A 13,935-nucleotide genomic window follows, 5' to 3' on the forward strand; every position below is an offset into this window, starting at 1 on the left:
CTGCTGCATTAATCCCCTAGATCTTCTAGGGAACATCTTTTAGCTTTTTTGTTTCCATTCATATATTTTAGGGTCTTTTCTCTTTCACCAAATTATAGAAACAGAGAACCATAGGGGGAAAAAAAATGCTTGGCTGACAAGGGGAAATTTTTCCATGAAGGCCTACAAATGGATGATTGATAGGGCTCTGATGGCTGCTGTTTGGCAACAGAGATGTTGGCCAGAGGATAAATTATTTATATCATGCTTCAGCTAAAAGAAAATTATCGCTACATGGATGTTTGAGGCAAAGAGCTGGTGTTTTTTTCTTTTTAAAGATTAAATGCCAGTATTTGCCAAAGTGCACATAATTTGGTTTGAAGCGTGTGAAATGACTTTCTTTGTCGGACTGCTTTAAATCAATCGTGAAACTAAGAGTATTTCTACGTCACGGATGACGTCTGTCTATATAAAGCTTCTCTTCAAATTAACTCAAAATGAAAGTCATCTCCCACTTAATAAAAGAAACAATATTAAATTTCATACTGATGTGACAAAACCAGAGAAATCATGTGTTTGTTACAGAAGTAGCCAAGTCCAATTTTGTTGCTGCTGTTGTTGTTGTTGTTGTTGCTGCATTTACTACATATTACAATGAAAAACTGCTGTAATTAGTAGTCCCTCCCAAGAGGGATTGTTTGGACATGTTCAATTGTAAGTCATTTCAAAATGCTTTTTTCCTCTACTTCATAACTGAAATAGGCCACAACCACAGAAACAAAGGACAACAAATCCATGACAGATGTTTACAAGGGACAATGGCTACCACTGTTCAAGACACAACACATGCACATACACTCACAGACAGAAACACCTAGGTACCTGTGAGAAACCACCAGGACAGTAAATGTGTATAATTATTGCATGCTTAGTTTATTTGGACTTGTTCTCAATTTGAGGCACATCAATCTTTTCCCCGGTGAGGAACTGCCAGATGCCTCCTCTGTAGTTCTCATTTCCCAAAGCGTACAGGAAGACATTGAAGGTGGGAGAGGTCTTGGCCAGGATGGGAGCCATCTGCAGAGACAGGTACAACAAGGTTGTTAGCGGAGCGTTACAGAGTCTCAAGAAAAGCGCTAAAATACAGTCGTTAAGCTTGTTCAGCTAATTATGTTGAAATGAAAAATTATTCTGATGATTGATGAAAATTAGACGTTTCCTGTGAGATAGCAGCATGCATTGCTATCTGACTCAGTGTGTTTATGATACTACCAGTCAGAAATCTTCATATTTTACACATAATATGTGACTATGAGCATATTATTTGAGCTGCATTTCAATATCTATACATTAAAATGTTTGCATTATAGTGGAGGGTTTTTGTGTGCATGTATGTACTGGCTGTCCTTACCATCCTGAGCTTGGGAGAGACCAGGTTGGCGTTCTCCACAGCGGCGTAGAAAGCCAGGATACCATAGGGGCCCCAGCAGAGCAGCATAGCCTTAAGAGGAGTGTTGGGGTTGAACTAAAGAGGAGAATTGATAGAGAGACAGAGCAAGAGGGATAAACAAGGAATGAAAATGGAGGAAACAGAGAAAGGGAGAGAGGATCAGAACAAGAATAATTCGTCACCGATCAACCATAAAGAGTGAAGGAGGACTTGTGTCATGAGGTTTTATTACTCTGGGACAAGTCACATGCCAGGGATCATGTCCGGGTGAAAACACTACCTGTGTTAAGATCAGTCTCACTCAGCTAGAAAACAGAAACAGCTAGCGAGCAAAGGGGGAAGGCTGCTGTAATCCAGGGGTCAAAGGAGACATTATTCTGAGTCAGAGTGCACACTTACAGAGCCACATTTAAGTGTTCCCTTTTTGCCTCTTAAGCAGCTTAAAGGTTGGGAAATTATTTCACACTGTCCAACAATCGACAATTTGCTGTTGTTATGGCTGCATCTAGATGTTTTGCATCATTTTATTTCCACTAACACAACCTGACACGTTTCTTATCTCTGGAAACTTTGGGATCTCCACTAAAGTTTTGACTTCAACTCTGTGGGTTTGAGCAGTTTGGCTGCACAGCGTGGGACTGACTGGAAAGACAGTTACAGACTCGTTTAAAAAACGCCATATCTTTCCTCCTACATGTGTAGAAATCGAAATCAAAATCAATATGGCCTTCGATCTCAGTCCATTCTACAGATGGTGGTTCCCAGAGTTAGAACAGAACTTCGGAAAAAAGCTTTTAAATATGCTGCTCCCTCCTCTTGGAATAATCTACAGACTGATCTGAAATTATCAGAGCTGATCTCTCCGAGGGAATTCAAGGCCATAATGAGGGATCGAGAGGAAAACTTACCCCCTCCAATTGCTGTTATTATTATTATTTGATTATCATTATTGACCTGTACCCTTGTGTTTAACAGTTGTTTTATGTCTGTTCATATGGTTGTATTTGTTTTTTTGTGATGATGTTGTTGGGCTGCCTTCTTGGCCAGGTCACTCTTGGAAAATAGATTTTAATCTCAATGAGGCTTTTACCTGGTTAAATCAAGGATATGTATATAAAAATATTCATAAAATCAAATCAGACACAACTTCTCATCACTTCCATCTGTCAATTTTATCCTTTCGGGTTTTTATGGCATACATGTCATGTGCTTCGGCAGTGTGTGACTATACATTACATTACATAAAAGCATTGTTCTGGTGGAGAGCTTGGTGTCTCTACTCTGCAGCCTTTATGCTTGTAATGAAAGTGTCTCCAGCCAACTCAGATGACTGTGAGTAATGGGCTTATGCAACCTAAAGTGAGGCAACCTGATTCAGCCCCTGAGGAACTCCACTACTGAACTCGCCATTCAGAGAAACATTGTTGTTTTCACTGCACACCAGCTACTGTCTGCATTCCCAGCTGAAGCGCCCGGTCTTCCCCCCGTGGCGATGACCTATATAGTGCTCCTCATTCACTGCCTGTTTTGTTACTCTGAATGAGCACCACGTGAGGAAGTTGTGCTTACAGTGGCAGAGATGAAATTTATGTCAATATAAGGGCAATTCCTCTGATTCCTTTCAGTGGGTGACTTCAAAGCAGGAAGAATCTTTATATGGATTGCATATTTGTAAGGATTTGTGCATTAGCTGTTATGACTGCTAGTGTATTGGATTTAATAATTTCTAAATTCCTCTGCATCCTTCGTGTGATTAAATTTGGATTTGGAACAACTGACGCCAAACAGAGTCAGTGTAACAATGCCAACTTTAAGTGTTTTTCTTTTTCTTTTATGTGGCTGTATGTAGGTGGAGTTGGTGTTCTTATCTTTTATTTTACTTACCCTGGGGTTTCCAGTCTTCTTGAATTTCTGTGCAATGGACTGGTAAGAGGACATGACAACAAACAGCTGGATGGCCATGTTAAAGATGCTCATGGGGATCAAGTAGGACACATAGTTTCTGTGGAGAGAAAAATGCAAAGAAAAAAAAAGGGTCAGTATAAACTGCTCCTAGTGAGGGATAGAGAACAAAAAAACATCTATATTTATCTTTAGCAGTGCAAGAGTATGTGCCTATACAGTACCTGTCTCCCTTGCTGTAGTCCAGAGTGCAGCAGGTCCTCAGGGGCTCGTAGTCGTACTCTCCCCAGCCGATGAGAGGCATGGCAGACCAGAAGGCAGTGAACAGCCAGACAAACACAGCCAGGGTGATGGCGCTGCTCCACTGCAGCTTTGTCCCTGACAAGAGCAAGGTGAGAACATTTGTCATTGCTTTTTTCACACCTCCAACATTATGAGAGGACATGTTTTTCCTCATTCTGCCAAAAGTCACAATACGAGTGAAGCCCCTTGTTTTAACGTGTCCATACCAGAGTAACTAACTGTCTAATAAGCACAGAGAATCATATTAACACTGCAGGCAAGGTGTAGAGTCACTTCCTCTTACCCTTCTGTCCTGCTATTAACAATGGCTAAAAATAGCAGTATCTCAGTGTTGGAATATCATAATAAAAAAGGTTTGTACTAGCACTCAAGCCCCCCAGGTTGCACTTTTGCCACCATTTACTCATCTGCTTATAACAACTGCTCTGTTTGTTCTTTTAACAGGATACACGTCAGAACAGTCTGTGGAAAATCCAAAGACAACAGGCTACTTGTTGACCAGCTGGCCTCTTCAGAAAAGCAGGAGGTCTTAAGATCAGCTGGAGACTGGTAACATAAATCTGTTGTGTGTGTGTGTGTGTGTGTGTGTGTGTGTGAGAGAGAGAGAGAGAGAGAGAGAGAGAGAGAGAGAGAAAACCCATGCTCTATAAAAGAGGGAATGCATTTGGTTGTAACTGTGCATGACCTACTGGGCGGGGATAAAAGCAGGTGGGGACTTACTGGTGCAGTACTGGTGGTATCTGTCCCAGGCAATGGCGGCCATGAAGTGGATGCTGGCGAGAGCTGTCATAAAGCCCTGGAAACCATGAGTCTGGCATCCCTCAGAGCCATATGGCCAGTACCTGATGACAGAGGGTTTATTTTTGTAAATTCATGCATTTATTCATTTTAAATATAAAAATAAGCAGTTTATGTTCCTGACCTGACACACTGAAACTGATGGAAATACAAGCTGCAAGTAATCAGTGAATTTGCTTATTTCAGATCGTGGGTCTATATTTAAAAATGAAATAATAACAATAATAGTAAATATAATAATCCCTGGACTCATGCACAATCAGAGCAGCAACTTTCATCTCCTGATTACAGCTTGAAAATCCTCTGCACGTTATGACATAGGCTTTAGCTGCGTATTGACCGCTCCCCCTCCACTCTCCAGCTTTGATTGTTCCTCCCCGTATCGATTATACATTCCCTTGTCCATTATTCACCTCGAGGTCAGAATTATTTGGCATTGTTTTCTAATTTCATTTCGTTAAGCCACACATGATCGATATTCCTTACGAAAGGGGATGGTTACATCACTCACCTCAGGAAGCTGGAGAAAGCGGCGACGGTGGCGTTCATGGAGATGCCAATATCAGCCATCGCCAAGCTGAACACCAGGAAATTGCTGGGGGTCCTCAGCTCTCTCACTTTGAGGAAAGCGACGATTGTCACCGCATTTAAAAAAAAGCCCAGCAGACCTTTAAGTGGCAGAAACAGAAATAAATATCATGAATGAGGGCAGTGTGCGGCGGTGAATGGGAATCAGCGCGCACAGCGTTGCTTCGTGCGCCACATGCAGCACATCGTCATTTTCTTCGCTTGCAGACTGTAAGCGAGGGTTAATTTGTGAGTTTACAGAGAAAGCTGCGGATCCTTCCTCTCTCAACATTATACTGTCAGTGCCCGGGTGGCGTCAGGTCCTGTCATAGGTTAATGCTACGCAGCGGGCGCAGCCCTCGTAGCCTCGCAGCGTTTGGCTGAATTCCAGCACAAAACGAAAACACTCACCCTCCACCAGCAGACAGGATCCAAGGGAGAACACATCAAAGTCGGAGAAGCCCTCCGGTAAAGGGTAAGACGAGACCATCCTGAAGCCGATTTGACACAAGAAAGTGCAGCTTTCACAGACTTTTCAGTCCTCTCTATCCGATCCTTTACGATATGCCTCACTGTGACCGAAGGGAGTCCGCTTTTAAAGGGGCATTTCACGTGAAAAGCATGCACTTTATTATGTAAACCCCCCCGCTCTCTGTCGCCCCAATCCGTGCAGGAATGTCTTAATGAACATAACCGCACAAACGCAACCCTTAATGCGTATTTGCCCACCGCAACAGCAAAGCCCTCAATTAGTTACACAACAAGCCTTTGTGTCTGCGTCCCGGTGAGGATGCAGCCGGCGCTGATGTCAAACGACACGTTGGATGCGTCACTTTAAGGAGAGACAACAACAGGTGTCTATAGAGCCTCAGCCTCCTGCCAATCGGAGCTACACACACGTTCATTACGAAAACTGCACACACATTTATTAAGAAAACAAACCCTCCAACCGTAACACCATCCCCCATTTATTTTATTTTATTCTTTATTTTTATTTTTATTTTTATTTTTTTGCAGGTTTCGCACGAGCGTTTGGTCCATGTTACGTCCAGAGGCTACAGCGTTATATATACACGACTATATGTGAAAGACATGTAGAGAATGCTCTTGGTCTGCGTGCAAAATATTTCCAGCCCCCTATATGCATACATCAATGTCCTGCAGCTCATGCTCAGTTTATCGTTATTCATCGTTATCATATTTATTATTACAGTAAAGTGTATATGATGTATGTGCATTTGTTATAACAGCCCTGTCCATTTGCTGATTAATGACTCAAAGGGATTCTGGTTGCACCATAGAGGATCCTTAGCGCTGATCTGTACCTTCAGGCCTATTAATCCTTTGCCCCATATGGTAGGACTCTGTTTTGACTAGTGGATGTGAAACTGGACACGTCAGCGTTTGCTTTGTTGTCATTTTGGCGGGGAATAAAACTTTTGATAGACACACTGACCTCAAGAGATTAAACCAACTGTGACATCTGCCTGAAATGATAGAGAACAAAACAAAATTGCACTTTTGGAGCTGCAGACACAACATATGTCAACAGAGGCTTGATTCAGTCTGTAGTTTCCCGTGCGATGATGGGGGGAGGGGGGTATGCGGTGTACAATAAAAGCCAGTGTTCCAATTCACCTTTAGCTGATCATAAAGTGTGTAAATTACATGAAATCCAGCCATCATCCCCAGCCTACGACGGATTCGTCATGTTTCACTTGCGACATCATTTGCAGCTTTTCATGCCATAGGGCTAGAGGGGTACCACAAGCCTGACATTGTGTGACCAAAGTCTATTTCAGTCTCAGGATTATATGATCAGGAATCTTGGGAAATATAGGTGAAAATGTGTAAAGTGCTAAATCTTATGGAAATGCAAATGCACATGATCCAATATATGTTTGAGTTTTTACTTATACCCTACTAAAAACAAATGGCTAATTCTGTGTATTCATTTGAGAACATGTGTATCAGGTCACAACAACACTTACCACTAAACTCTATATTTGGGATTATGTTGAAACATGCTAACACTATGACAGTCATCTGAATTTCTTTCATTGGTCTTATTATGTTGAATAAAAAAAAAATCCCTGTGTCCTTGGTTGACCCCAACAAGAGTGTAAGTGTGCAGTTGTCTCATTTTTGCTCTCAAAATTGGTCTCACCCAAAAGTAAAAGCACTTAATTGCTCTCACAAATGTATCATTCAAGATTAAATAAGGTGAGAAATGATCTCAAAAGTGTAAAGAAACAGTGGCACAAAGAACTGTGTACAATAGTAATAGCCTGTTTTTTAATATCTCTGCTCAAAGTGGTTGTGCAAATGAACTCTAATTTGACAACTCAGTAATAATTTTGTAAGATACAGCAGACGCTCCAAAATCCTCTTTATTCTGAAGTTGCTTCAGTATATTTGAGATTTTTTGCACACTAAGAATGACATTGCACCTTAGATAAAGTCCAGTCTTCTGGTTCATACAATGTAAAAGGGCGGCTTTATTGGCTTCAGTAAATGAGATTAACTACTTGCGGGGCAATATGGAATGTTTAAGGTTTTCAACATGATTGCTCAACACGTTTAGAGCCTCAGTACAGACCTGCACGGTTCTAAAACCATACATACTGAGAGACCTGTGACTCAAAGGGGTGTTTAAACTAAAGGCTAACGAGGGCAATTTAACTAAGATAAAGGACAACTACTCAGGATGGAGGAAGGAAGACTTTGATGTATACATATGTGGCACACAATACATTTATAGGAGATGAAGACACCACAGACAGTTTCTAATAACTATTATTGTCTCGATCCAGCTGTTATTACTTTATTATTCTATTGGGTTTATTTATTAATCTCTGCTAAACTTTTTGTTGTCTAGTAAAACCTTCGACCTGTCTGCGGTTAAATGTGGGTCAGATCTAAAGTGGGGTCTTGCTGCCAAGTTGTTCAAACACATTAAAGTCCTGTGTTTCGCCATCTATGCAGGCCAGAGGCGGCACGCTTTTCAGTGCCAGCCAAGTGTAACACTAAACTTCCAGTGTGATGAAACACAAAGGGGGGATACAATGAAGAGATCTCAAACAACACATGTAGTATTTACCTACACTGTGAAACAAATGCTTTACAATTAGAGGTATTTCCCCCAAGTGGGACTCTGTCCAAATGGATTATTGAGGTGAAATCTAAAGGCCACTGTGAGTAAACTGATTAAGCATGCATTCCTTACAATTCAAGTCTTTTTGTTTGCTTAGTAAATACTACTTTGTTTCCCATTGATTGATAATCTATGTATAATTTACACTGTGTGCAGGTACATAAAATGGGATGGGGGTGCCAAACGGGGAAATCAGAATGTGAAAGGAAAAGTGTGGGTCTGATTATTGACTGTTGAGCACAAGGATTTATTTCTAATAATTTTTAGTTTCTGATTCTAATATTAAAAGTTCCTCAAATAAAAAAAAGGATGGCAGATTAAGAAAATGTCAAGTAAACATCTGTTGAGTGGACAGGCCCCAAGGTAGGAGCCACAGGCTGTGATATAGGGGCCACCTTGTGGTAAAACATAGTGCTGTCCACTTTCAGATTAACAGTCACGGCAGGGCTCAAATGAACAAGCTACATTTGAGGGAAAGAAAAAATCCAAACATCACAGTGGATTATGACCATTTCGGAAGTGTTTTTCTGTGATAATAAATAGGGACGTCTCTGCGCAGCCTATCGGATTCCGGCATGCAATACGCATCCAAATGAAAAGAACGCCAGTCCTTTCGCTAATCCTTGTCTATCCTTTTTATCTCGGGACTCATAGCAGTCGGATCACTATGGGACAGCGAAGCGGTGGGACAAAGCCATGCGGATGATATTCCTTTAAATGAGAGAAAAAATCAAGTCTGTTTGACTTTAGTGGGCGCAAACTGGGCGCATGTAGGCAAGCTGCGTATGCGTAAAAGTGGGCCAAAATGTTCCTCGTCCTGCTCCTGGGGCTCTACGTGGCCATAGGTGAACTTGTCTCCCCAGTGAGCTCCTGCCCGTCGCAGTGCAGCTGTTTTTACCACAACCTGAGTGACGGATCAAAGGCCAGGTAAGGAGGATGTCCAGATGAAAAAGATTCTATATCAAATACACACTGTAACTGTTCTGGTTTGTGCGCACAGACGCATCTTTACAGACGGACAGGTCTTGTCCTCATATGAGGACAGATGTTTGCATAGAGGTGAACACGTGTACAAAAGATAATTCAGGGAGTGCATGTCGGTCCAATTTTATTTAATGCAGGATTATCTCTCAAAGGCACTTTCAACCCCCGTCTATGCGTTTTATGCGAGTTTGGATGGACTGGGAAATGAGAGTTTTTTTCAAAATTATCTGCCTCAACATTTTTGTTGCTCGTGAACTTAGGACAGATTTTATCTTTGGGACTTGGAAACATGATTTTATCTTAGACTTAAATACTAATTTCTGATTAATTATTAGATTTTTCATTTGCTCTGATACATTGCAAATTGTCCATAAATGCGTAATTTGTGGAGCATGATTTGGTGGTGAACACAAATTCACTTGCCACGTCTCACTTTCAGGAGCGTGATTTGCAATGATCCCGAGATATCTCTTGTGCCTGTCGGGTTCCCTGTTGACACGTCCAAGCTGCGGATTGAGAAGACGGCCATCCAGCGGATACCAAGCGAAGCCTTCAACTACCTCTCCAGTCTGGAATTCCTGTGGATGTCTTTCAACACGCTGTCCGCCTTGAGCGCAGACAGTTTCCGGGGATTGTTCAACCTGGAAGAGCTTCGTCTGGACGGGAATTCCCTCACCGCCTTTCCCTGGGAATCCCTCATGGATATGCCCAGCCTCAGACTACTGGATTTGCACAACAACCAGCTCACCTCGCTGCCAGCGGAGGCCACCACTTACATCAAGAACCTCACCTACCTGGATCTGTCCAGCAACAGCCTGCTGACCCTGCCGGCAGAGGTGCTGTCCACCTGGCTGGCGGCAAAACCTGTGCAAGGGCCAGAGAGCTCCAAAATGATACTTGGTAAGGAACAGTGCACATCCTGACGTGCAAACTGCTTTCACCCAAACGTTCAGGTCGAGGTTTATGCCTGCCTCAATTTAAAACCCTTTTCAACACACAATATTTTTCAGAGATTATATCTTCAATAATTTGAATCCAATGAAGACATATTTCATATCATTATAACTTTGTTTTACTATATTGTCATTAATTATACACCAACACCCACGCATGGGGGCCCACAAGAGGAGTTATAATTGCTGACAAAATCATTAACAAGCACTTATATCTAACAACAACTACATTATAGTGTGTTATAAACCATTTATAGAACGTTTATAAATGGCCTTACAGCACAGTAAAGGGCAGTAAGCTTAAGTGATACCAAGATGAAATAAATTCACAAGGTTATGGAATAGTAAGATATCCCATTCTTCAAATTCTTTGCATCCAAATTTGCTCTTAATTTAGATTACAAAGCTTTTCTCAAATGGCCAAATTCTCATGTTGGTATAGAATTTTTTTTCCCTCTTTATTCTTAAATATGAGACTTGGCCCATTCTATGCTATTACCCTTTACCCTACATTTACCCTAGAACCAAAGACAAAATATGGTTTAATTAAGCGTTGAAGAAGCCTGATTGGCAATTATTATTATTTTACCTAGGAATTTAGCACAACTGCATGCACAGTGTTGCTACACTTTATAGCCTGCTGCATGTTTAGAATACAAGAAGAAATACAAAGTTAATTTTCCACTTGCTCATCTTCTGTGTTAACCCATCCTCAGACTCTGAACGGTGGACAGATGTTCCAGGTTCAGCTTTAAAGGCCGGTGCTTTGGTCAAGGACAGGAGGATGAAATGACAGCAAAACCTGACCTTGATCACTCGACCACCACCACCACCACCACCACCACCACCATCATCATCATCATCCTCATCATCATCATCATCATCATCATCACCACCACCATCATTGCCATAGTCATGGTCATGATGTAGTTTATGAATTAAATGTTAATCCTCTTACAGGATTAACATCCTAACATCCACACTGGCCATCTGCAGGCTGGTCTAACACTTTGCACACAGCTGGACGTTCGTCTTCCACCTGTCTCACTTGTACCCTCACCCTTAGGTCTCCATGACAACCCCTGGGTGTGCGACTGTCGGCTCTATGACTTGGTCCAGTTCCAGAAGTTTCCGACTCTTTCGGTGGCATTCATCGACACGAGGCTCCGGTGTTCAGCTCCAGAGAGTGTTTCAGGAGTCTTGTTCAGTGATGCGGAGCTGCGACGCTGTCAGTTGCCACGCATCCACACAGCTGTGGCACGAGTCCGCAGCGCCGTTGGGAACAATGTGCTCCTCCGCTGTGGAACCATTGGAGTCCCCATCCCAGATCTGATGTGGCGCAGGGCAGACGGTCGAGTCCTTAATGGAACAGGTGAGTCAGCAGATCTTTGAATGTATCTCTCTGTGTTGCGCCTGACATAAGATGCTTTTGTCTGCACTGTAGTGCTGCTGTTAATTAAACAGAAAGCTACCAGTGGAGACAGTAAGCTTGTAAGTCTGACTGACAGCTGTAGCTACAAACAGTGACTTATGCAACTGTGATGATGATCAGTGCACCACTGCTTAATCACCTGCTTGGTGTCTCTTCATGGATTTCTGAAAAAGGCTTTTTCAGATGCCACATCATATTTTACTTGTCTTTTTCATATGTTGACCTTTATTGTGTAAAGACCATGTTCTGTCCTCTCTGTCACCACAGTCCAGCAGGAAACCTCAAAGGAAGGAATCACCTGGTCCATCCTCAGTGTCCCAGCTGTGTCATATCGTGATTCAGGGAAATACATCTGCAAGGCCACTAACTACGCAGGGAATGCTGAAGCTGTGATTTCTCTCATTGTCTCTAACTCACCAAAACCAGAGGGGAACCAAACCAGCAACGACAAGAAACCCAAAGTCAAGAAACCCAACCAGATGGGCAAAGCAGCTTACCAGGAGAAGCTGGTGGCCAGGTATGTGGTTCCAACCTCCAGCCCTTCATCCCTGTCTGCTCTGGATCCAGGCCTTCCACCTGGTCTTGGTCCTGATCCTGGACTAGCCAGTTACAGCCTGGCTGACAGAGCCACCCCAGGGCCTGCCACCTCCTCCAACCCAGACGCACTCCTGGATCTGGAGAAGACTAATCTAAGCAACTTGGCGGCCAACACCTCATCGCTGCAGCAGGATCCAGACAGGGTGGTCCGCTCAGTAAAGGTGGTGGGGGACACAGACAATACCATTTCTCTGAACTGGAGGGCCCCTAAGGCTAAGAACACAACAGCCTTCAGTGTACTGTATGCTGTGTTTGGAGAGAGGGACATGAGGAAGATCAATGTTGGGGCAGGGCAGAACCGTGTGACCATCGAAGGGCTGGTGCCCAGGACCAAGTACATTGCCTGTGTGTGTGTGAGGGGGCTGATCCCCAAGAAGGAACAGTGTGTTATATTTTCCACTGATGAAGCAGCCAGTGCCACTGGTACCCAGAAGCTGATTAATGTGATTGTGATCACAGTGGCCTGTATCATTGCCGTCCCGCTCACTGTCATCGTGTGCTGTGGTGCACTGAAGCGACGCATTCAGAAGTACTGGGGAAAGAAATCCAAGGACATCCAAGATTCATATGTGACCTTTGAAACACTGTCGCCTGGCACGAAGGCCAAAGGGCTCGAGGGCGAGTATTTGAACAGACTGAACCCAGAGGAGTCCAACAGGCTGCTGTCAGCCCGCTCCAGCCTGGACTCGGAGGCCACAGCTAAGATAGAGGGACAGCCTAACGAGTACTTCTGCTGACATCATGCTCCAGCTCCGGCTCCTGCTCCACACCATCTCCCTCGTACTCACCCGCATCCACGTCCCAGCCCTAACCCCAATACCCATTTGCACCCTCATCACCACCCTCACCCCCATCTCCACCCACATCCATATCCCCATCACTACCCGTACTCTCACCCTCAGCAGCATCCTGACGTCAGTCCCCCGCCCACGCGCTCCCATACGCCCACACCATGGGATTCCCCGCCACCCGTCCCTCCTCGCTGGATCACGCCACCAACTCCACCGCCACAGAGAGCCAACTTCTATCAAAGGACTTTTGCACGCTGCACTATAATGGAAATATCAGTTTAGAGAATATTTAACATTTTAATTAACTTATTTTTTCCAGATATGTGTAGAGTATGTTTCTTGCAGACAGAGTGAAACTGACTGGACTGTCATACATGTGTCCATGCATCAATTGTAAGACAGCGTTCGAACACACTCATGCTTTTATGTCAAAAAGAATGTTTTTATCACTAAGCCTGTGAGAGAAAACATGTCAAAAGCTGAAAGAGCATTACAGTCGTGTAATTTATTTTTCATCTCACATGCATGGCCCAGCGAAGAAACCTCTGCAACCTGATCTGACTTAAAGGGAACTCAACGGTTGATACTCCATTGTTTATATCATATATGTATGTGTAGGATTTGTATATACTTTACTGGATGATGTACACTTACATATACAGTTAAGTCTGTGCCTCTGTATATATCTGTCATATGTTCTCAGAGAAGATATACACATAGGCATGGTTCAACACTGGTGAATGGAGAAAAGCTGGAGCTGGAGAGAAGTACAGAAAGGACTGAACTATGACACTTTGTAAATAGGGTGGAAATGATGCAAAATGAAATGTTAAATGATTTCTATTCCCAGCAATGAGACACATACTGAAATATCTCTACCTGTTTTGTGCCACCTAGAGGCATCATTACCCAATTAAATGTAGATCTATTCATTCCAATGATATTATTTGAATATAGTTAAATAAACTTTTATATATACATATCCAGTTACTGGTACTGTGTGTTCTTACATCTCCACTTTCACC

The 13,935-nt window shown here is 43.0% G+C and overlaps 2 protein-coding genes across 2 annotated transcripts; one reads left to right on the forward strand and one right to left on the reverse strand.

The window, feature by feature from the left end:
- Nucleotides 1-891: 891 nt before the first annotated feature.
- Nucleotides 892-5,809, reverse strand: rgra (retinal G protein coupled receptor a). Its single transcript, XM_076743451.1, has 7 exons — nt 5,411-5,809; nt 4,944-5,100; nt 4,355-4,476; nt 3,556-3,709; nt 3,314-3,431; nt 1,391-1,504; nt 892-1,056 (listed from the first exon to the last, which is right to left on the reverse strand). The coding sequence occupies exons 1-7, from the start codon at nt 5,487-5,489 to the stop codon at nt 913-915; spliced, it is 888 nt and encodes a 295-aa protein (XP_076599566.1). The 5' UTR covers nt 5,490-5,809; the 3' UTR covers nt 892-912.
- Nucleotides 5,810-8,740: 2,931 nt separating this feature from the next.
- lrit1a (leucine-rich repeat, immunoglobulin-like and transmembrane domains 1a) lies at nt 8,741-13,896 on the forward strand. Its single transcript, XM_076742273.1, has 4 exons — nt 8,741-9,080; nt 9,577-10,037; nt 11,157-11,462; nt 11,790-13,896. Exons 1-4 carry the CDS (start codon nt 8,959-8,961, stop codon nt 12,854-12,856), a joined length of 1,956 nt encoding a protein of 651 aa, XP_076598388.1. The 5' UTR covers nt 8,741-8,958; the 3' UTR covers nt 12,857-13,896.
- The last annotated feature ends 39 nt before the right edge of the window (nt 13,897-13,935 follow it).

This window comes from Chaetodon auriga, chromosome 11 (assembly GCF_051107435.1).
Source record: "Chaetodon auriga isolate fChaAug3 chromosome 11, fChaAug3.hap1, whole genome shotgun sequence".
Taxonomy (NCBI): Eukaryota; Metazoa; Chordata; class Actinopteri; order Chaetodontiformes; family Chaetodontidae; genus Chaetodon; species Chaetodon auriga.

What these genes read in the sequence shown, in the direction of transcription:
- rgra (XM_076743451.1), bottom strand. Translation starts at nt 5,489, where the DNA reads ATGGTCTCGTCTTACCCTTTACCGGAGGGCTTCTCCGACTTTGATGTG. An exon ending in ATACCACCAGTACTGCACCA is followed by an intron (nt 3,710 to 4,354) that starts GTAAGTCCCCAC and finishes TGCTCTTGTCAG; the next exon opens with GGACAAAGCTGCAGTGGAGC. An exon ending in GACTACAGCAAGGGAGACAG is followed by an intron (nt 3,432 to 3,555) that starts GTACTGTATAGG and finishes TTCTCTCCACAG; the next exon opens with AAACTATGTGTCCTACTTGA.
- lrit1a (XM_076742273.1), top strand. Translation starts at nt 8,959, where the DNA reads ATGTTCCTCGTCCTGCTCCTGGGGCTCTACGTGGCCATAGGTGAACTT. An exon ending in AGTGACGGATCAAAGGCCAG is followed by an intron (nt 9,081 to 9,576) that starts GTAAGGAGGATG and finishes TCTCACTTTCAG; the next exon opens with GAGCGTGATTTGCAATGATC. An exon ending in GAGCTCCAAAATGATACTTG is followed by an intron (nt 10,038 to 11,156) that starts GTAAGGAACAGT and finishes CCTCACCCTTAG; the next exon opens with GTCTCCATGACAACCCCTGG.